At 44.2% G+C, this 22,316-nt stretch overlaps 1 protein-coding gene across 7 annotated transcripts in view; it reads right to left on the bottom strand.

Moving 5' to 3' along the window:
* LOC111968644 (kinesin light chain 1-like) overlaps positions 1–22,316 on the bottom strand; it is a 36,978-nt gene that overhangs the window by 7,988 nt on the left and 6,674 nt on the right. For 4 of the 7 annotated variants that reach the window (XM_023994389.3, XM_023994392.3, XM_023994393.3 and 1 more), the window contains exons 2-13: positions 15,203–15,473; positions 14,702–14,932; positions 14,499–14,577; positions 7,781–8,009; positions 6,667–6,754; positions 6,057–6,158; positions 2,621–2,794; positions 2,385–2,484; positions 2,100–2,152; positions 1,572–1,639; positions 1,371–1,479; positions 921–1,085 (exon numbers count right to left, since the gene is read on the bottom strand). In XM_023994389.3, coding sequence (XP_023850157.1) covers positions 921–1,085; positions 1,371–1,479; positions 1,572–1,639; positions 2,100–2,152; positions 2,385–2,484; positions 2,621–2,794; positions 6,057–6,158; positions 6,667–6,754; positions 7,781–8,009; positions 14,499–14,577; positions 14,702–14,932; positions 15,203–15,473 — 1,669 coding nt within the window. The remainder of the gene's footprint in view (positions 1–920; positions 1,086–1,370; positions 1,480–1,571; positions 1,640–2,099; positions 2,153–2,384; positions 2,485–2,620; positions 2,795–6,056; positions 6,159–6,666; positions 6,755–7,780; positions 8,010–14,498; positions 14,578–14,701; positions 14,933–15,202; positions 15,474–22,316) is intronic. The other 3 variants (XM_023994390.3, XM_070445148.1, XM_023994395.3) reach the window with 1 other exon arrangement.

The raw sequence follows: 22,316 nt of genomic DNA, 5'->3' as shown, positions 1-22,316 counted from the left end.
TGCCTGAGCCCAGTCTCCCCGGAGCCTTGAGCTGAGGGCAGACCAGGCAGGCAGGGGACTCCAAGGAGGAGATGCTGATTGGTTGCCTTGGGCACTACGGCTACTGTTGCTATGGGAGCAGGGCAGTTCTGAATAGCAAACTACAGCAGAGAGTGTGGTGTGATTTGCAAACATATGCTGTGACCAAGAGGACTTTACTGCAGTAATCGGATAGAGCCCGTGGGAATAGCATACCTTTCCAGACTAATGCATGGAAAGGACGAGTTCGTTGTGTGCAATATACTGTTTGCTGAAAACAAAATAGAACCATACAAAACATATGGCTTCTATACTAGACACAGTAACTTGCTGGCACAAAGGTTTGAGAAGTAATTTTATGTAAGCAGCTGGAGTGTTCACTCAGTTGAGGAATATAAGCATGAGTGTAGACTAGAAGCATTAGTATAGAACAGAGGAGGTGATTATAACTACAAACTAGCCAGACAGTCAATCAGCATTATAACTTTAGCTATCACACAAATAGTATGGAGTCATATAGAATCTAGGACATTTACCACCAAGGTTACCACTGGCAACTCAGTCCTCATCAAATAATTGACAAGTTGTAGAGGATATGCACTTTAAGAGTAGGTAAGAAATAACTTTAAATGTTCAGTAATATATCCTCCTTGACAGAAGCCACTGTTCACTGCTCATTAGTAGCTTAAATAAATCATCAATTGTAATGTATAATCTTAACATTGATCATTTCTAGAGACGTTTTCAAAGCAAATAGAGAAATCAGATGAGATATTAATCACAAAGCCAATCATATCAAATATTTTCCATCCCAATTGGGCTTTTCTCTAGGAGGATCTAAGGGGTGTGTCTGTACCCCTCCCTACTCTCTGTGTGTGGCCTGGGCTGTGTACTGTACTTACCCCGTTCCACTCCACGCTCATACTCACTTCCTCGCCCCCGTCCGGGCCACTCTCGTACTTGACTGTGGCGTCGGAGGTCAGGCTCTCACGGCTCCACTGCTTCTCCCGCGCCTCTGGCTCACTCAGAACATCCGCCACACGCTGTTTGTGCACCGTGTCCAGACCCTGGCCATGTAGACAGGAAACACACACACACACACACATTATGAACCAAATAAACACGTACAAACACATAAAAAAAACATTCTCAGTGATCAACATCGCATCATGTGTTGGATTTTGTTATGGATTGGTTTACAACAGATGAAAACCAAGACCTGCTAATATTTCAGTTTAGACAGCTGGACCAACGATACTCCTCCAGTCTGTTCACATCCGGTTTCACATTACCCTGGGCTGGCAAATCTATTATTCAGGCAGGTAAGTGGCAGAAGAGGACAGTGGTCACACCTGTTTTCTTGAACGCATAGCGGCCTCTTCTAGGGTCTCTGCCGCCTCAAATTTACCCTGCCGCCTGTAGAGGGCGCCCAGGTTCTTCAGGGTGGTGGTCACTGTGGGGCTGGGGGCAGACATTATAAACACATCATGAACTAATGTAATCACATACACGTCCATAGGCATTCCACTATAGTTTCCATACTTAATACTGACCTGTCTACTTTACAGGCTTTGTACCAGCCTCCATACTCTCCGAACGGGGAGCCGTCCTGCTGCTTTCCCTAGAGATGAACCACCACATCCATCAGTTGTCAGGATTTAAGGACTTCAAACGCTAATGACAGAAATCTACCACCATAGTAAAATGGTTGGTCATTAATTAACAGCCTAAATATTCCAGCTAATACTTGACAAATGACACTAAACCGTGAAAGGAGATTTGGATTATATCAGATATGAAAAGATGAAATTAGCCGATTTGAGAGATCGGTAATGCGGCCCCAAAATACATGAGTGTTTAGAGCGTTTAGTGGTGGTAAATTGAGAGATTACGGTCGGTCACGATTTCTTCTTCAGCCGTCTAAATCGATAAACCTTTCACACCGTGACAGAAACACTTTCCCCTGTCAGTTGTGAAAGTTAATCCACAGCATCAGCAGTGACTAATACCATGGCCCTTAGTGAAAGTGGACTCTCCATCATCCACACCACACACACACACACACACACACAGTCTCTCACCTTGCTCTGTTCCTCTCTCTCCTCCGCATGCATCCAAATGGGTTTGTTCTCATCTGCAGTCAGAGACAAACAACAACCAACCATCAGACACACGCAGGTCCAAAAAAATATTGACTGACATTCAGGCAGACAGCAGGGTATGGTCTGGCTCAAACCATTAGAGCATTCTTCTGAAAGGTCATTGTTGTTTTCAGAAGCTTTTCAACTAAAATGATGACAGCAGCGTGAAAACATTCACCTTTACATCAAACGACAGACGATACTTGATTACTGTGTGTGTCTTACCGTCTACAGAGCCAAACTCCCTCTCATGTGCGCGGGTAAGGATCTCTTTGTACAGAGTTTCAGCCTGCTTGAACTTCTCCTGCTTCAGGTAACAGGACGCCTGTGAGAGGATGAGAGACCGAATGTAAGAATATGACCTTCAAAACGTAAGAAACTCTTCTTCTCATAACTCATTCTAAAATGTGCAGTCATCACTCAAAGTCAGTGATCTTTTAACCCCTATGTGACCCTCTCACCAGGTTGTTCTTGGTCTTGGCAACGTTGGGGTCATCAGGGCCCAGTTTGGTCTGGTAGATCTCCAGGGCCCGCTGGTAGTAGTACTCCACCTCCTCGTACTTGCCCTGGTTCTGACACAGCAGGGCCAGGTTGTTCAGCTGCTTGGCCACATCCGGGTGGTCCTTACCCAGAACCTGGGCAGGAGAAGATGGGGGGAGGCCATGTTAATATAACAAAACAGTGAGTAATAAAGCAATAATGGTTCACGCTAATCAAACCATCTCAAAGTGAAACGATGAAAAGGGAATATTTATAACAACAGAAAGAGACCCCATCACCATTACTTTGGATAGAATAATAGTCTCAGTTCTGTCCTTTATGTGATCTGGATGTACCATTAGATAGGCGGGTGAAGTCAGAGCAGAGCTGGAGGAGATGTGTCATTAAGGGGTTGGGTGAGGAAGGAGGACAGAGCTGAGGGCTAACTCTGTCTCTCTGACTGACTCACTGAGAGAAAGACACACAGAGACTGGGAGTTAGGAGTGAGAGGCTCACTGCTCATTAGCAGGGAAATGATGATCTTCCTTCCCTCTATACAGTGAGTGACAGAGGCCTGGGTTGGAAAGGCTTGCTGATTAAATCAAATCAAATGTTATTTGTCACATGCGCCGAATACAACAGGTGTAGACCTTACAGTGAAATGCTTACTTACAAGTCCTTAATCAACAATGCAGATTTAAGAAAATACCAACAAAAAAAAGCAAAACATAAGAATAACAAATAATTAAAGAGCAGCAGTAAATAACAATAGCGGGGCTATATACAGGGGGTACCGGTACAGAGTCAAAGTGTGGGGGCACCGGTGTCGAGGTAATATGTACATGTAGGTAGAATTATTAAAGTGACTATGCATAGATAATAACAGAGAGTAGCAGCAGCGTAGAGGGGGGGTGGTTGGGGGCAATGCAAATTGTCTGGGTAGCCATTTGATTAGCTGTTCAGGAGTCTTATAGCTTGGGGATAGAAGCTGTTTAGAAGCCTCTTGGACCTAGACTTGGTGCTCTGGAACCACTTGCAGTGCGGTAGCAGAGAGAACAGTCTATGACTTGGGTGACTGGAGACTTTGACAATTTTTAGGGCCTTCCTCTGACACCGCCTGGTATAGAGGTCCTGGATGGCAGGAAGCTTGGCCCCAGTGATGTACTGGGCCGTACGCACTACCCTCTGTAGTGCCTTGCGGTCGGAGGCCGAGCAGTTGCATACCAGGCAGTGATGCAACCCATCAGGATGCTCTCAATGGTGCAGCTGTAAAACCTTTTGAGGATATGAGGACCCATGACAAATCTTTTCAGTCTCCTGAGGGGGAATAGGTTTTGTCGTGCCCTCTTCACGACTGTCTTGGTGTGCTTGGACCATGTTAGTTTGTTGGTGATGTGGACACCAATGAACTTGAAGCTCTCAACCTGCTCCACTACAGCTCCGTCGATGAGAATGGGGGCGTGCTCGGTCTCCTTTTCCTGTAGTCCACAATCATCTCCTTTGTCTTGCTCACATTGAGGGAGAGGTTGTTGTCCTGGCACCACACAGCCAGGTCTCTGACCTCCTCCCTATAGGCCATCTCATCATTATCGGTGATCAGGCCTACCACTGTGGTGTCATCAGGAAACTTAATGATGGTGTTGGGAGTCGTGCAGTCATGAGTGAACAGGGAGTACAGGAGGGGACTGAGCACGCACCCCTGCACGCACCCCCGTGTTGAGAATCAACGTGGCGGATGTGTTGTTACCTACCCTTACCACCTAGGGGCGGCTCATCAGGAAGTCCAGGATCCAGTTGCAGAGGGAGGTGTTTAGTCCCAGGGTCCTTAGCTTAGTAATGAGCTTTGAGGGCACTATGGTGTTGAACGCTGAGCTGTAGTCAATAAATAGCATTCTCACATAGGTGTTCCTTTTGTCCAGGTGTGAAAGGGCAGTGAGGAGTGCAATAGAGATTGCATCATCTGTGGATCTGTTGGTGCGGTATGCAAATTGGAGTGGGTCTAGTATTTCTGGGATAATGGTTTTGATGTGAGCCATGACCAGCCTTTCAAAGCATTTCATGGCTACAGACGTGAGTGCTACGGGTTGGTAGTCATTACGAGGCAGTCTCTCTGAATTAGACCTGAGATGATAAACCAAAAATGATTGATACCGACCATAATGAACAATTATCTCAGGCATTTTGCTGATATCGTTCATTACGATAAGTAGACTATACTAGAGAAGTTTTAAAAGAAATACGTTTACTAATACGGGTGATTCTTAATGGGACAATTGATGGCTACAACCAAACTAGTAGCAGTAGTTTAAAGTATCATTTAAAGAAAACTGTGGTGCACATTAATGTTATACATTTTTCGTTCTGTTTATCGTTATCGCATCAATTCAGGCAATTTATTGCGATTTTTGTCCATGTCGTCCAGCTCTACTCTGATTGACGGTTTCTCTCTGAATTATCAATAGCAACCTGTGCTCCTGGATGTGTACGAGTCTCACTCCCCCTCTCTCCTGTGAAGCTTCTACGTGGATTTGAAGGGTTTACTGTTAACATCATTAGAAGTATAGGATTTCAAAAAGGAAACAACTGCTAGGTCTGGGTGATATATTGAGAGAGTTTTATTGAGGAGTGCTTCTTTTGAACTCCAGACCAGGCTAGTGCATGTTACTGGGGAACTTTTCAGAGAGATCCTCCCTCCTCCTCCTTCTAATCTTCATCCCTAGGGATAAACCAAGGACTGAGGCTGCTCACACAGTGGGAAAAGCGCTTGCTATTAAAAGAGAGAACTGCAGGAAAATTCCTCCTGCATCAGCAAAGCCTTCTTCCTTCCTCTGTTGCCGAAAGCTGGGTGGCAAATCTCTAAGCTCAAGAGAGAGCTTTATCATCAGTTTAAGAAGTGGAAAATATAAATAAAATGTCTCAGCTGTCCTTAAGCTCTAGCACAGACGACATCACAGAGGGAGTAGACATGTCATTCTTAGCACAGAGGGAGAATGAGAGGAAAAGGCACAAAGGGAGAGAGCGAGAGAGTGAAACAGAAAGGGAGATAGATAAATAGAGAGACTGCACTTCGCATCTCCAGGACTGCTGAGCTTCTCCTTTATAAGCATCCCATTTTGTGCAGCCAAAAATAATGAACCCTCCCAGGACTTAACTCTCTCCAAAGTCACAGTTCCTCTTTGAACAACACAAAGCTATAGGGAGGCTTGGGAGGAGGGAGTGAATGCAGGGGAGAACATATAGACAGAAAATAAGTTTAAAAAGTTGTGTTTAACTAAGGGGAAAACTTTCAAAAGAACAGCAAAGTTCTTTGAAACTTGAGCAAGATATATTTGGAGAGGAGCAGGAATCAGGATCGTTCTGCAGTATTAGCACTCCATTCCCACAATGCCTTGCAGTGACCAGCACCCTCTGACCCACCTTCTCCCGGATCTCCAGAGCCCGCTTGCAAAGTGGCTCCGCCTCTTTGTACTTCCCCCGTTTCCCGTAGAGTACGGCCAGGTTGTTGAGTGTAGCAGCCACCTGACACACACAGAAATAGCAAGAAAACACTCTTAGGACAGCCTTAAATCATCTGTGCATGTATAATTGAGTGTCCACAAGGTTCAACCACGGCAGCAGAGTGCAACTGATCTGGTGAATTTAACCAATTAGAGGCGTAACCGACGGATGAGAGGAAGACAAAGAGGGGAAACATGAAGTGATTACTGCTATGTAATTATATCCCAATCAGCTGGATGATTCTCCACCATGTGAATATCACTCAGACCACCAGACCACTGAGACCCCAGAGGGACCCACAGTGACCTTTGATTTAGACTAGGGTGGTCTGGGGCCCACATGTGACAGACACGAGGGGGTGATAGAGAGCCTAACCTCTGCTACTCTGAGTCTGCACTGAGGGAACTGGAGGTCCAGGGAGAGTCAGAGACACAAGCCTGTTGAGGTCGACACAGTTAGTGGACCTTCCTGGCTGGCTGGTTACAGAAATACTGCTGAGACACAGAGATTGATGAGAAACCACACTCACCGCTGGATGGTCCCTGCCCAGAGTTTTCTCCCTGATCGCCAGAGCGTCATTCAGCAGGTTGGCTGCCTCTTTGTATTTGTTCTGGTCCCTGGTAGAGGAGAGAGAAAAAGAGAGAGGACTCATGGGGCATGTTACCATGGTTTCTCTGACAACGAGGTCTATTACCACAGGGCAGTGTTGTAGTACTTGAGTCCAGGACTCTGACTTCACTCGGACTAAAGTCGTGATTTTCATATTGTTGGAAAGCTACCGTTAGCACTACCAAGGGACTCAAGTATAAATGAGTCGGACACCACGGACTCGACCTCGAGGTTTAGTGACTTGACTACATCACTGCCACGGGGTCTCAAGTACAAGTTTGACAACATTGGGGATCATAACCAAGTCTCTCCCCACATAAATAACAATTTTGTCCAACACAACCCTTTGTCAACATATTGTCAGGTTTAAAAACATGCAATGCAATCAATGATTCTTCCCATTTCCCAGAACTAGCAGCTGACAATTCTTACTATACAAGCTGACATCTTGTCCAATCAGGATCAAACATACACCAAGTGTACAAAACATTAGGAATGACATAGACTGACCAGGTGAATCCAGGTGAAAGCTATGATCCCTTATTGATGTCACCTGTTAAATCCACTTCAATCAGTGTAGATGAATGGGAGGAGACAGGTTAAAGAAGGACTTTTGAGCATTGAGACAATTGAGACTCCCATACCCTTTGAACGGGTTATGGGAGTAGGTGCCAGGCGCACCGGTTTGAGTGTGTCAAGAACTGCAACACTGCTGGGTTTTTCACATTCAACAGTTTCCCATGTGTATCAAGAATGGTCCACCACCCAATGGACATCCAGCCAACTTGACACAACTATGGGAAATATTGGAGTCAACAAGGGCCAGCATCCCTGTGGAACGCTTTCGACATCTTGTAGAGTCCATGCCCCGATGAATTGAGGCTGTTCTGAGGGCAAAAGGGGGTGCAACTCAATATTAGGAAGGTGTTCCTAATGTTTTGTACACTCAGTGTATATTGACTATAATTGATCCACAGCCAATACCAACCACCACGACCCACCTCCCCACCCCAGAGCCCCTTCCCCAGGCTGACCTGTAGACCAGGGCCAGGATGTTGAGCATGGTGGCCACGTCAGGGTGGTCGTGTCCGGAGGTTTTCTCCAGGTCCTCCAGGGCTTGTTTGCAGAGGGGCACGGCCACCTCGTAACGGCCCTGGGAGGCGTACTGGATCACCAGGTTGTGAAGGGTCCTGAGGCGAGCCGGGATCTCATAGCCACCCTGCTGGGCGGCGGCTGCTGCTGCACTACCGTGGGGCTGCTGGACTGGAGACACACAGAGGAGGAGGAGGAGGAGGGGGGCGGGCGAGGGGTTAACATAACATAAACTATATTCACATGGACTATACATGCACGCGCACACACAAAATTACTGCTGGAGTGGAGAAACTGAGACACTGTACAGGCACATATGAAGTATGTTGGGTCGGGAAACGATCCAAATGTCTCATATCACTGCATGAGAGATTGTGTGAAAATATGTACGGTTGAGGTGTGTGTGTGCGTGTGTTATAAACGAGAGGTCTGGAAACCACCTGATTGGGTTTCTCATTAGATGCCCACAGCTCTGTACTGACTCTGAAGGAGGGCCAATGGGCTGAAGAAGCAGTGGTCCTCTGCAGTAATAACCCTCCCCACCACACCCAAAGTACCAAAAATGTCTCTCCAGTAACAAATGATCCCAGGTGTTCCATAGAGCTAAGACTGTTTGCGAGTTCGCGACAAGAATGACAAATTCTATCGACATGCATGGAAAAGCTAGGGCTGGCACAATTACTGTGTAATCGATGGTTACGGATAAAGACCGTCATGAAAATAAAATAACCGTCAAAATAAATATATACACACAGGGTCATTCAGAAAGTATTCACACCCCTTGACTTCTTCCACGTTTTGTTGTGTTAAAATTGATTAAATTAAGATTGTGTGTGTCTCTGGCCTACACACAATACCTCACAATAATTTTTAGAGATGTTTACAAATGGATTAAAAATGAAAAGCTGAAATGTCTTGAGTCAATAAGTATTCAGCCCCTTTGTTATGGCAAGACTAAATAAGTTCAGGAGTTAAACATTTGATAACAAGTCACATAATAAGTTGCATGGACTGTGTGCAATAGTAGTGCTTAAGATGATTTTTGAATGACTACGTCATCTCTGCACCCCACACATACAATTACAGTATTTGTAAGGTCCCTCAGTCGAGCAGTGAATTTCAAACAAACACAGATTCAACCATAAAGACCATAGAGGTTTTCCCATGCCTCGCAAAAATGGGCACCTATTGGTAGATGGGAAAAAATGTAAACAGTAGACATTGAATACCCCTTTGAGCATGGTGCAGTTAATAATTACACTTTGGATGGTGTATCAATACACCCAGTCACTACAAAGAAACAGGCGTCCTTCCTAACTCAGTTGCGTGACAGGAAGGAAACCACTCAGGAATTTCACCATGAGGCCAAATGGTGACTTTAAAACAGTTACAGAGTTTAATGGCTGTGATAGGAGAAAACTTAGGATGGATCAACAACATTGTAGTTACTCCACAATACTGAACTAATTGACAGATTGAAATGAAGGAAGCTGGTACAGAATCAAAATATTCCAAAACATGCATCCTGTTTGCAACAAGGCATACTGTAATACTGCAAGTATTAGTAATACTGCAAAAACTGTGGCAAATCAATTCACTTTTTGTCCTGAATACAGAGTGTTATGTTTGGGGCAAATCCAATAAAACACATTACTGAGTAAAACTCTCCATAGTTTCAAGCAAAGTGGTTGCTGCATCATATTATGGGTATGCTTGTAATCGTTAAGGACTTGGGAGTTTATCAGGATAAAAAAGAAACGGAATGGAGCTAAGCACAGGCAAATTCTGCCTGGTCCGATGAATCCCGGTTCCTGTTGTGTCATGCTGATGGCAGAGTCAGGATTTGGCGTAAGCAACATAAGTCCATGGCCACATCCTGCCTGGTGTCAATGGTACAGCGGTGGTCTAATGGTGTGGGGAATATTGTCCTGGCACACGTTAAGTCCCTTGATACCAATTGAGCAACGTTTCCATGGCCAAAGAATTCAAGCTGTTCTGGAGGCAAAGGGGGTCCTAATAAACCGGCCTTTGAGTGTGTATGTATATACAGTGCCTTCGGAAAGTATTCAGACCCCTTAACTTTTTCCACATTTTGTTACATTACAGCCTTATTCTAAAATGGATTAAAAATAAATAAATCTTCAGCAATCTACACACAATACCCCATAATGACAAAGTGAAAACAGGTTTTTAGAAATGTTTGCATATGTATTAAAAATAAAAAACAGAAATACCTTATATACATAATTATTCAGACCCTTTGCTATAATTGAGCTCAGGTGCATCTGGTTTCAAATGATCATCTTGGAGATGTTTCTACAACTTGATTGGAGTCCACCTGTGGTAAATTCAATTGATTGGACATGATTTGGAAAGGCACACACCTGTCTATATAAGGTCCCACAGTTGACAGTGCATGTCAGAGCAAAAACCAAGCCATGAGGTCGAAGGAATTGTCCGTAGAGCTCCGAGACAGGATTGTGTCGAGGCACAGATCTGGGGAAGGGTACCAAAACATTTCTGCAGCATTGCAGGTCCCCAAGAACACAGTGTCCTCCATCATTCTTAAATGGAAGAAGTTTGGAACCACTAAGACTCTTCCTAGAGCTGGCAACCCGGCCGAACTGAGCAATCGGGGGAGAAGGGCCTTGGTCAGGGAGGTGACCAAGAACCCGATGGTCACTCTGATAGAGATCTAGAGTTCCTCTGTGGAGATGGGAAAACCATCCAGAAGGACAACCATTTCTGCAGCACTCCACCAATGACTCTCAGACCTAAATGACTGACTATCAGACCATGAGAAACAAGATTCTCTGGTAACAAGATTCTCTGGTCTTATGAAACCAAGATTGAACTCTTGGCCTGAATGCCAAGCGTCACATCTGCAGGAAACCTGGCACCATCCCTACGGTGAAGCATGGGGGTGGCAGAATCATGCTGTGGGATATTTTTCAGCAGCAGGGACTGAGAGACTAGTCAGGCTTGAGGCAAAGATTAATGGAGCAAAGTACAGAGAGATCCTTGATGCAAACCTGCCCCAGAGCGCTCAGGACTGGGGCGAAGGTTCACCTTCCAACAGGACAACGACACTAAGCACACATCCAAGAAAATGCAGGAGTGGCTTCGGGACAAGTCTCAATGTCCTTGAGTGGCCCAGCCAGAGCCCGGACTTGAACCTGATCGAACATCTCTGGAGAGACCTGAAAATAGCTGTGCAGCAAATGCTCCCCGTACAACCTGACAGAGCTTGAGAGGATCTGCAGAGAAGAATGGGAGAAACTCCGCAAATACAGGTGTGCCAAGATTGTAGCATCATACCCGAGAAGACTGGAGACTGTAATCGCTGCCAAAGGTGCTTCAACAAAGTATTGAGTAAAGGGTCTGAATACCTAAATCTAATACAATAAAATTTTATAAATTAGCAAACATTTAAAAAAAAAAAGTTTTTGCTTTGTCATTATGGGGTATTGTGTGTAGACTGATGAGGGGAAAAAAACAATTGAATACATTTTAGAATAAGGCTGTAACCTAAAAAGTGGAAAAAGTGGAAAAAGTCAAAGGGTCTGAATACTTTCCGAAGGCACTATATATTTATATTATTTTTGTGAGGAACGAGCAGCTAACTGAAGACGGGACTGCCGGGCATTCGTGCGGTTGAGCCTGTTCTGGTTGTCACTAGTTACCCTAGCCACAAAGTCATGATTATGGCTAAACCCCAACTATTTCTACAAAGGAACTTCTTAAAATCTGAATTTAACCTTAACCACAATGCTAACCTTATGCCTAACCTTAAATTAAGACCAAAAAGCAAGATGTTTTACAATATACACAAAAGTTTGAGAACACCTACTCAAAGGATTTTCTTTATTTTACTTTTTTCTACATTGTAGAATAATAGTGAAGACATCAAGACTATGAAATAACACATATGGAATCATGTAGTAACCAAGAAAGTGTTAAACAAATCAAAATATATTTTAAATTTGAGATTCTTCAAATAGCCACCCTTTGCCTTGATGACAGCTTTGCACACTCTTGGCATTGTCTCAACCAGCTTCACCTGGAATGCTTTTCCAACAGTCTTGAAGGAGTTCCCACATATGCTGAGCACTTGTTGGCTGCTTTTCCTTCACTCATATAACCAATCCTGACATTGTGGTTGTGGTAACTCGTGACAACCTGCCCGCCAGTCGACCCATTATTGACTTGAATGGGAATTCCCGTTCTATTCATTCTATTTCTATGGCAGCACATGCAGTCAGGAACGGTTATTACAGTCATTAATTACTTCATTTGGCTGGCCAATTACGGTCATCCAAAATTCCATGATCGTCACAGCCCTAGGCAAAGCCAAACATATCCAATAGACGTGAAAAGGTAGCGCTGCATTGCAAAAAGGTCACTCACAAACAGGTCACTTGTCATGGTCTTTTCACTTCATATATGCGAGGACAGGAACAAACGTTCACTACACTGTAACTACCTAAAAAAAACTAGCTATGCTCCATCTACACTACATGACCAAACATGTGGACACCTGAACATCTCATTCCAAAATTATGGTCATTAATATGGAGTTGGTCCCCCTTTGCTGCTACAATAGCCTCCACTCTTCTGGGAAGGATTTCTACTAGATGTTGGAACATTGCTGCGGAGACTTGCTTCCATTCAGCCACAAGCATTAGTGAGGTCGGGCACTGATGTTGGGCGATTAGGCCTGGCTGGCAGTCGGCGTTCCAATTCATCCCAGAGGTGTTCGATGGGGTTGAGGTCAGGGCTCTGTTCAGGCCAGACAAGTTCTTCCACACCAATCTCTGCAAACCATTTCTGTATGGACCTCGCTTTGTGCACGGGGCATTGTCATGCTGAAACATGAAAGAAAGGGCCTTCCCCAAACTGTTGCCACAAAGTTGGAAGCACAGAACCGTCTAGAATGTCATTGTATGCTGTAGCATTAAGATTTCCCTTCACTGGAACTAAGGGGCCCAGCCCAAACCATGAAAAACAGCCTCAGAACATTATTCCTCCTCCACCAAACTTTACAGTTGTCACTATGCATTCGGGCAGGTAGCGTTGTCCTGGTATCCGCCAAACCCAGATTAGACTGCCAGATGGTGAAGCGTGATTCATCACTCCAGAGAACATGTTTCCACTGTTCCAAATGGCGGCGAGCTTTACACCACTCCAGCCGACGCTTGGCATTGAGCATGGTGATCTTAGGCTTGTGTTCGGTTGCTCAGCCATGGAAACCCATTTCATGAAGCTCCCAATGAACAGTTATTGTGCTGACGTTGCTTCCATAGGCAGATTGGAACTCAGTCGGGAGGGTTGCAACCGATGACAGACAATTGTTATGCGCTACAAACTTCAAATTAAGACCCTTTAAAAAAAAATGTTAACAATAGTCAGCGGCCCCGTTCTGTGAGCTTGTGTGGCCTACCACTGAACCGTTGTTGCTCCTATACGGTTCCACTTCACAATAACAGCACTTACAGTTGATCGGGGCAGCTCTAACAGGGCAGAAATTTGACAAACTGACTTGACGGTGAAGGTGGCATCCTATGACGGTTCCACATTGAAAGTCACTGAGCTCTTCAGTAAGGCCATTCTACTGCCAATGTTTGTCTATGGCGATTGCATGGCTTTGTGCTCGATTTTATACACCTGTCAGCAATAGGTGTGGCTGAAATAGCCAAATCCACTCATTTGAAGGGGTGTCCACATACTTTTGTAAACCTAGTGTAGCTGGGGGCAAGCAATTAAACCATCTCCACCACTGCAGTGAGAGGGACCAAAGACATAAGAGTATTTCAGGGAGGTACCAGTCAGGACAGGAGAGGAGTCTAATCCACTTCACACTACACAGACAGACACAGAGCCCTGTCTCAGTCAGCTCTGCTTCATGTGGCGGCAGGATTAATGTGAGCGCACTCAGGAGCATTTGAAGCTTGCCTCCCCCACATTCTGGAGAGCTTCCTGGCACTACCCACTCTTTCCTTTGATCCTCTCTTTCGTTCCCTCTCGCTCTTTAGATTGTGCTCATTAAGCAGGCAGAAACTTGGAATAAAATAAAGTATTAACAGCCCAATACAAACACAACAAAGGACTAGAGAGATCCTGCTCCTCTCTCTCTCTCTCCCTCCTCCACATCCCTGTCTGCATCTTATTAGCTCTCTATGTGGTGGAGCAATTACTGGAGATGTACCCTTTAAATCCCTGCAATATGTTACTAATGCAGATTACTGATGATTTTTTCCCCATTTGCTGGAAGTGGTTCTGTGTAGGATCATTATACGATATTGTACGTAGGACCCTTTTGTTTAATTTTGTCAATAAATGCCCAGCTTAGTGGGGAGTGGGTGTTGTCCCTCTGCCTCAGATCTTCTCCTGTACATGCTGGTTGCTGGAGTGAACCCAACCTGGTGACTATGTGATCTGGCTCACTGGGTCCATTTCCATTAGGCCTGCCTCCACACTCAACCAGCTCTGACTAATAGCACTTTAAAGCTCACAGCGATAAGGACTTTCAGACCAACAGGAGGAGAAATGGACTAGTTAATGTATTGGAGGGAGTGGGGAGGGAATGTGGGAAGTAGGAACAAGGAGAGGAAACGTGAAGTGAGGAACAGAGAGAGACATGGGTACAAGAAGAAGACTCACTGCCTGGATGTTGGTCATCCTGGTCGTCTGGGAACAGATCATCCAGATTCTCTTTACTGGAGTCAGAGTCCTTCTCCTCCTAACAGAGGAAAACAGGGAGGACAGATGATTGTTATTGTCATTCAGTGTAAACCAGGCAAATGAAAAGCGGTGGTGTGCATCAGTCTGGGTGTGTGTGTGTGTGTGTGTGTGGGTTAACTCACCGATGGCAACAGGTCCTTATCGTACTTCTTCAGCTGGTTCATGAACTCCAGGTGTTTCTTCTCCTCCTCCAGCTGAGCCACGCTCTGCTCGCTCTTTTGCAGCTTCTGCTGGGTGCCTGCCAGCTCGTCCCTCAGCCACTGGTTCTCCTGGCACAGGCGGCGCACCTGTGCCCGCAGCTTCTGCTTCTCCGACTCCACCGAGCTCAGGTGGCCAGACAGCGCCATCATCACCTGGGCCAAACACAGCGAGGGGGTTAGGGGTGAGGCAACTGGGCAAGAGGTCCAAAGGGTGAGGAAGAACACTGAAAAGACTAGTAGTAAATAATTCATGGATAATCCTTGGTTGTAGTCTGATTTACTGACACAGGTCATTTAGGTGGTAGGTGCCTGTGGGTTCTCCATCTAGCTGTCTAATTTGAAAGTACATTAGATTAGATCCCAGAGGGCTCTAGCTCTCCCCCAGCCTGAGGTGTGTAGCCTAGACCTATACAGTGTACTAACCTGTGCCTCGCTCAGGCCCAGCTCCAGCATCTCCAGGGACTTGCGGATCATGAGGGACTTCTCCTCCACCAGGACTCCCTGGTCATCCTGCTTCAGGCAGTGCAGCGTGCCCAGAAGGCCCTCCAGGATGGAGTTGTGCTCCTGCTTTAGAGCCTCCAGGCCCTGGATCACCTGCTTGGTCCTGGAGATGATCTCATCCTGGGACAGCTTCTCCCCAGGGTCCTCCTCCTCCTCCTTCACACACACCATGGCAGACATGTTCTCACGCATCCTGTACCAATCACACAGAAGAGGAATGGATTTAGTTAAAATTGTATAAGTAGAAGTATGAATACCCTGGCCCTTTATTTCACTGTTGCTAAATGCATATCAGTTTACTCCTGGCTGTATCCCAATGTGTTAGAGACTAATAAACTTCCGCTTGATCTTAACTTCCGTCCTCACAGTTGTGCGGCATATTACATTTTATCATCAGACAGCCTTTCCAGCATCGAGCCTACTCTTATCTATTGAGCGTTTCTTAATCAATATGCGCCTCAGTGTACGTGTGTCTGCGTGGTAAAATCACTAGGTTTGTTGTACAAAGTGTGCTTATCAACCAATGACACACATGCAGGCAGGGCTTTTGAGAAAAGAAAGAGGAGTGCCTGTGCGATGTGTAAACAGAGCCCAGCTGAGGTGTTGACAATGTAGATATGCCTGAACAGATCAAACGCTTGGGTCTAGAAGGTTCTATCTGCATTTTTGTCAAAATGTAGTTATTAACATAACCTTGTTCTGTTCAATGATCTCTACCTATACTGAACAAAAATATAAAACTCAACATGCAACAATTTCAAAGATTTTACTGAGTGACAGTTCATAGAAGGCAATCAGTCAGAAATAAATTCATTAGGCCCTAATCTATGGATTTCACATGACTGGGTAGGGGTGCAGCCATGGGTGGGTGGGCCTGCGAGGACATTAGCCCACCCACTTGGCAGCCAGGCCAACCCACTGGGGAGCCAGGCCCAGCCAACCAGAATGAGTTTTAACCCACAAAAATGGCTTTATTACAGACAGAAATACTCCTCAGCAACCACTCCCCACCCCTCAGACGATCCCACAGGTGAAGAAGCTGGATGTGGAGGCCCTGGGCTGGTGTGGCTACATGTGGTCTGCGGTTGTGATGCAGGTTGGACTTACTGCCAAATTCTTGAAAAGCAACAATAGATAAATCAACATTCAATTCTCTGGCAACAGCTCTGGTGGACATTCCTGCAGTCAGCATGCTAATTGCACGCAGCGCTCTCTCAAAACTTGAGACATCTGTGGCATTGTGTTGTGTGATAAAACTGCACATTTTAAAGTCTCCTTTTGTCCCCAGCACAAGTTGCACCTGTGTAATGATCATGCTGTTTAATCAGCTTCTTGATATACCACATCTGTCAGCTGGATTACCTCGGCAAAGGAGAAATGCACAAAATTTGAGAGAAATAAGCTTTTGGTGCATCTTGAAAATTACTGAGATCTTTTATTTCAGAGCACGAAACCAACACTTTACATGTTGCGTTTATATTTTTGTTCAGTTTATTTTCATCATGAGCAAAAGCTATTGCTTTCCTACTGAAAGTTGCAAAGAAAATGTGATCCATTTAATAAAACACAAGAGACCAGCGAAAATTAATAAAAGTATCAGGACCAGCGGCATCTAGTGGACAAAACGTGATACTTTCACATTAATTTATGGTAAATAATGCAAGCGACTTCAATAGTAATTTCTCTGACGGGAGGAAAAAAACATCACCAGATTCACAGGGAATACATTAAAGGATGAAGAAGCAGTACTCCAAGCAGCAGCTCCATACTACTTGTCAAACAGAGAACTGATAGTGTATACTGGTTGATGGGGTGGGATTGGCGGGGGGGTGTGGGTGGTCCGTGGGAGGTTTTTGACCATTTTATTCTTCATGTCTTACTCATTGTTAGGTTAGAATTGTGGTCCAAATCGAATGTTAAGTACTATATTTATTTAAGATTATATGAATCCTGTAAATTAAAATGGCCAATTTGGGTGCAATTAATTAGCTTGATTTCTCAGATAACAAATTATATTTCAACAAAATGTTTCAGGAACGCTGATCTTCATTTTAGCCAATCACTAGGGTACTAAAATGAATAAGAAACACTATGGTACGTGTATATAAGGCGCTAATCACTGATAGAAACTGTCAACAACCATGGTAAATTAAAACAACATACACCCCTGGAGTCGTAAAACACACATGAAACTGACAAACACCATCTCTCTGTATCAAACTTCCAAGTAGAAATCACTGCGCAGTCTGGATTTTTCATGCTGCGGGCGGAAGCGGGCAGTCAGACACACAATTTTGGGATGAAAAACATTTAATTTGGAAACGGTCGTCTTTCTGCGTTAGCCTTCCTATTGTATTAAAAACACCTCTGTCACTTTATTCACACACTCAGCATTCGCCGCTTCAAGAGTAGGCCAATGCACGGACGGAGAGGCACGGGGCAGTTATCTTTCCAAGGAAATTAACTTCCTAAATTAGAGCCTAACTGATATGGGATTTTTGGGACAGATACTGGTTTTAGGGATCAGGCAAAAGTAATGATTACCGATATAACATTTCGCTACACTTGCAATAACATCTGCTAAATATGTGTATGTGACCAATACAATTTGATTTAAATCTGCCAATATATTGTTTTTTAATAGGTGGAATGAAAAATCCATGAAAATATTTTACAAATTGTGCTCCAAAGGATTAACAGAATATAAAAATGCACACTACTGGTCAAAAGTTTTGGAACACCTACTCATTCAAGGGTTTTTTCTTTATTTTTTACTATTTTCTATTAAATAACACATATGGAATCATGTAGTAACAAAAAAAAAAGTGTTCAACAAATCAAAATATATTTTATATTTGAGATTCTTCAGATAGCCACCCTTTGCACACTCTTGGCATTCTCTCAACCAGCTTCATAAGGTAGTCACCTGGAATGCATTTCAATTAACAGGTGTGCCTAGTTAAAAGTTCATTTGTGGAATTTCTCTCCTTCTTAATGCGTTTGAACCAATCAGTTGTGTTGTGACAAGGAAGGGGGTTTACACAGAAGATAGCCCTATTTGGTAAAAGACCAAGTTCATATTATAGCAAGAAAAGCTCAAATAAGCAAAGAGAAACGACAGTCCACTATTACTTTGAAGACATGAAGTTCAGTCAATACGGAACATTTCAAGAACTTTGAAAGTTTCTTCAAGTGCAGTCGCAAAAGCCATCAAGCGCTATGAGGAAACTGGCTCTCATGCGGACCGGCTTCATGGTCGAATTGCTGCAAATAAACCACTACTAAAAGGACACCAATAAGAAGAAGAGACTTGCTTGGGCCAAGAAACATGAGCAATGGACATTAGACCAGTGGAAATTTGTCCTTTGGTCTGGAGTCCAAATTGGAGATTTTTGGTTCCAACCGCTGTGTCTTTGTGAGACGCGGTGTGGGTGAATGGATCATCTCTGCATGTGTATTTCCCACCGTAAAGCATGGAGGAATAGGTGTTATGGTGTGGGGGTGCTTTGCTGGTAACACTGTCTGTGATTTATTTAGAATTCAAGGCACACTTAACCAGCATGGCTACCACAGCATTCTGCAGCGATACGCCATCCCATCTGGTTTGGGCTTAGTGGGACTATCCTTTGTTTTTCAACAGGACAATGACCCAACACACCTCCAGGCTGTGTAAGGGCTATTTTACCAAGAAGGGGAGTGATGGAATGCTGCATCAGAAGACCTGGCCTCCATAATCCCCCAATCTCAACCAAATTGAGATGGTTTGGGATGAGTCGGACCGAAGGAAAAGCAGCCAACAAGTGCTCAGCATATGTGGGAACTCCTTCAAGACTGTTGGAAAAGCATTCAAGGTGAAGCTGGTTGAGACAATGCCAAGAGTGTGCAAAGCTGTCATCAAGGCAAAGGGTGGCTATTTGAAGAATCTCAAATATATTTTGATTTGTTTAACACTTTAGTTACTACATGATTCCAAATGTGTTATTTCATAGTTTTGATGTCTTCACTATTATTCTACAATGTAGAAAATTGTAAAAATAAAGAAAAATCATTGAATGAGTAGGTGTTCTACAACGTTTGACCGGTACTGTACATTAAGAACATTTTATTTGTGGTTTACAGGATATCCATCAAAAAGCAACTACACTACATGACCAACAGTATGTGGACACCTACTTGTCAAACATCTCATTCCAAAATCATGGGCATTAATATGGAGTTGGTGCCCCCTTTGCTGCTATAACAGCCTCCACTCTTCTGGGAAGGCTTTCCACTAGATGTTGGAACATTGCTACATTCCACTTGCTTCCATTCAGCCACAAGAGCATTAATGAGGTTGGGCACTGATATTGGGCGATTAGTCCTGTCTGGCAGTCGGTGTTCCAAATAATCCCAAAAGTGTTTGATGGTGTGGGGGTCAGGGCTCTGTGCAGGCCAGTCAAGTTCTTCCACACCAATCTCGACAAACCATATCTGTATGGACCTCACTTTGTGCACGGGGGCATTGTCATGCTGAAACAGGGAAGGGCCTTCCCCAAACTGTTGCCACAAAGTTAGAAGCACAGAATCAACATTTACATTTAAGTCATTTAGCAGACGCTCTTATCCAGAGCGACTTACAATTGGAAAGTTCATACATATTCATCCTGGTCCCCCCGTGGGGAATGAACCCACAACCCTGGCGTTGCAAGCGCCATGCTCTACCAACTGAGCCACACCAATCAACTAGAATGTCATTGTATGCTGAAGCGTTAAGATTTCCCTTCACTGGAACATAGGGGCCTAGCCCGAACCATGAAAAACAGCCCCAGACCATTATTCTTCCTTCACCTAACTTTACAGTTGGCTTCATGCATTCGGGCAGGTAGCGTTCTGCTGACATCCTCCAAACCCAGATACATCTAGATGGTGAAGCACTCCTGAGAACGCGTTTCCACTGCTCCAGAGTCCAATGGCGGCGAGCTTTACACCACTCCAGCCAACGCTTGGCATTGCGCATGATGATCTTAGGCTTGTGTGCGGCTGCTTGGCCATGGAAACCCTTTTCATGAAGCTCCAGATAGACAATTATTGTGCTGACGTTGCTTCCAGAGGCAGTGTGGAACTCGGTGAGGGTTGCAACTGAGGACAGAGCATTTTTACGCGCTACATGCTGCAGCACTCGGCGGTCCCGTTCTGTGAGCTTGTGTGGCCTACCACTTTGCGGTTGAGCCGTTGTTGCTCCTAGACCTTTCCACTTCACAATAACAACATTTACAGTTGACCGGGGCAGCTCTAGTAGGGCAGAAATGTGATGACCTGACTTGTTGGAAAGGTGGCATCCTATGATGGTCCCACGTTGAATGTCACTGAGCTCTTCAATAAGGCCATTCTACAGTCAATGTTTGTCTATGGAGATCGCATGGCTGTGCATAAGATTTTATACACCTGTCAGCAATGGGTGTGGCTGAAATAGCCGAATCCACTAATTTGAAGGGGTGTCAACATACTTTTTCTTGCCACTGTACACTATATATATATATAAAAGTATGTGAACCCTTTGGAAATACCTGGATTTCTGCATAAATTGGTCATAAAATTTGATCTGATCTGATCTTCATCTTATCTCCAATTGCCAAAATTATTATAGCCTAATTAGCATACTCCTGTCTATACATAAATAAATAAAATAATTCACAATAGGCTACTAAAGCATGATTTGGCCACAGCAGATCATTAGCTTCCTCTAAGGTGTGCATAGGCGGAAATCCCAGGGGGGACGGGGGGGACACGACCCCCCCATCTTGGGAAAAATATGATTTGTCCCCCCCAATATATCACTGTAAACATAACTATGTAATTTCAATAATATTAATAATACGCAATGAAAGCACTTGTGCTGATTATTGACACTTAATAGCGCGTTTTTAAGTTTCAAAAGATTGCGACCCCCCCCGCCCTTTGCCTCACAATGGTTTGATCCACTGCCAGTTCTTTAGCTGGCAAGGTAATAGAGGGTTCGTAACTACTGTCCGAAAGGGACAAGTACGTAACTGACGTGAGGTTAATCCAGTCAATCCATAGCAGGTCCATAGCAATGTTATTTATTTATTTTTATGTTGGCAGGGTTCACACACTAGCTGAATTTGCAGAGCTAGCGCGCAAACTAAAGCAAACATTAACTATCAAGCTAGCTAKTACCTATTCCATTTATGTGGCGTCGTCAAAGATGGAATCTTTGCTATCATCAGTTTATTCCAAGATCAGCATGCAGCTGTAGTGCTTCGACGTCCCTGTGATAAGGTTAGCGATAAACTGAAGTCCAAACTGAACAGAACAGAACTACACTCTCTTCTACCATTGTCTTAAATATATATAATGGTCTCGTTGCAAAAGATAAATGTCGCTAGTGAACTTTTTTTATTTTATTTTATTTAACCTTTATTTAACCAGGTAGCAAAGATTATAGCAAACACACAGAAACGAATTGGTGCTCGCTAGCTTTACAAATTCAGCTATTGTTGGAAGCCAGCCAATATGAAACAAACTATTTAAATTACAAAAGGTTGCAGCATGTGTTGTGTAAATGTGTGTGTTGGCAGCTAGGCAGCCAGCCAGCCAGGTAGAAAATGGCGAACATTTAGAAGAAGACGGACATCAAGAGTATTTGTTCAGTACACCAAAACGCATAGTAAGAACTCTAGTATCCTAATATTCTCAAAGACTAGTTGATAAAATGTTCATAAGAAAGAAGTGAAATGCTAATGGAAATGTTTCACAATGATGTCATTAGGCAAGAGCAGGCAACAGATGGCACACAGACAGCAGAGCTGGGGACAGATATGCAGGGACAGACTGGCAGACAGGGAGTCTCAGGTAAGTTTGTTGAGTCTTTGTTTGGCAACATTATGAAAAGGTTCTAAATTTTTTGACTTGTAAATAGGGACAATAATTGGAAAATGCCATGGATACCCCACTCTCAACTAAACTGGTGACTAAACTAAGATTTGTTTACGGCAATGTATTGCTGTTGTGATTAATTGTGTAGTTTTGGGTACCG

The sequence above is a fragment of the Salvelinus sp. IW2-2015 genome, linkage group LG9 (genome assembly GCF_002910315.2).
Source record: "Salvelinus sp. IW2-2015 linkage group LG9, ASM291031v2, whole genome shotgun sequence".
In the NCBI taxonomy this organism is placed as follows: domain Eukaryota; kingdom Metazoa; phylum Chordata; class Actinopteri; order Salmoniformes; family Salmonidae; genus Salvelinus; species Salvelinus sp. IW2-2015.
This window is presented reverse-complemented; position numbering and strand designations above follow the sequence as displayed.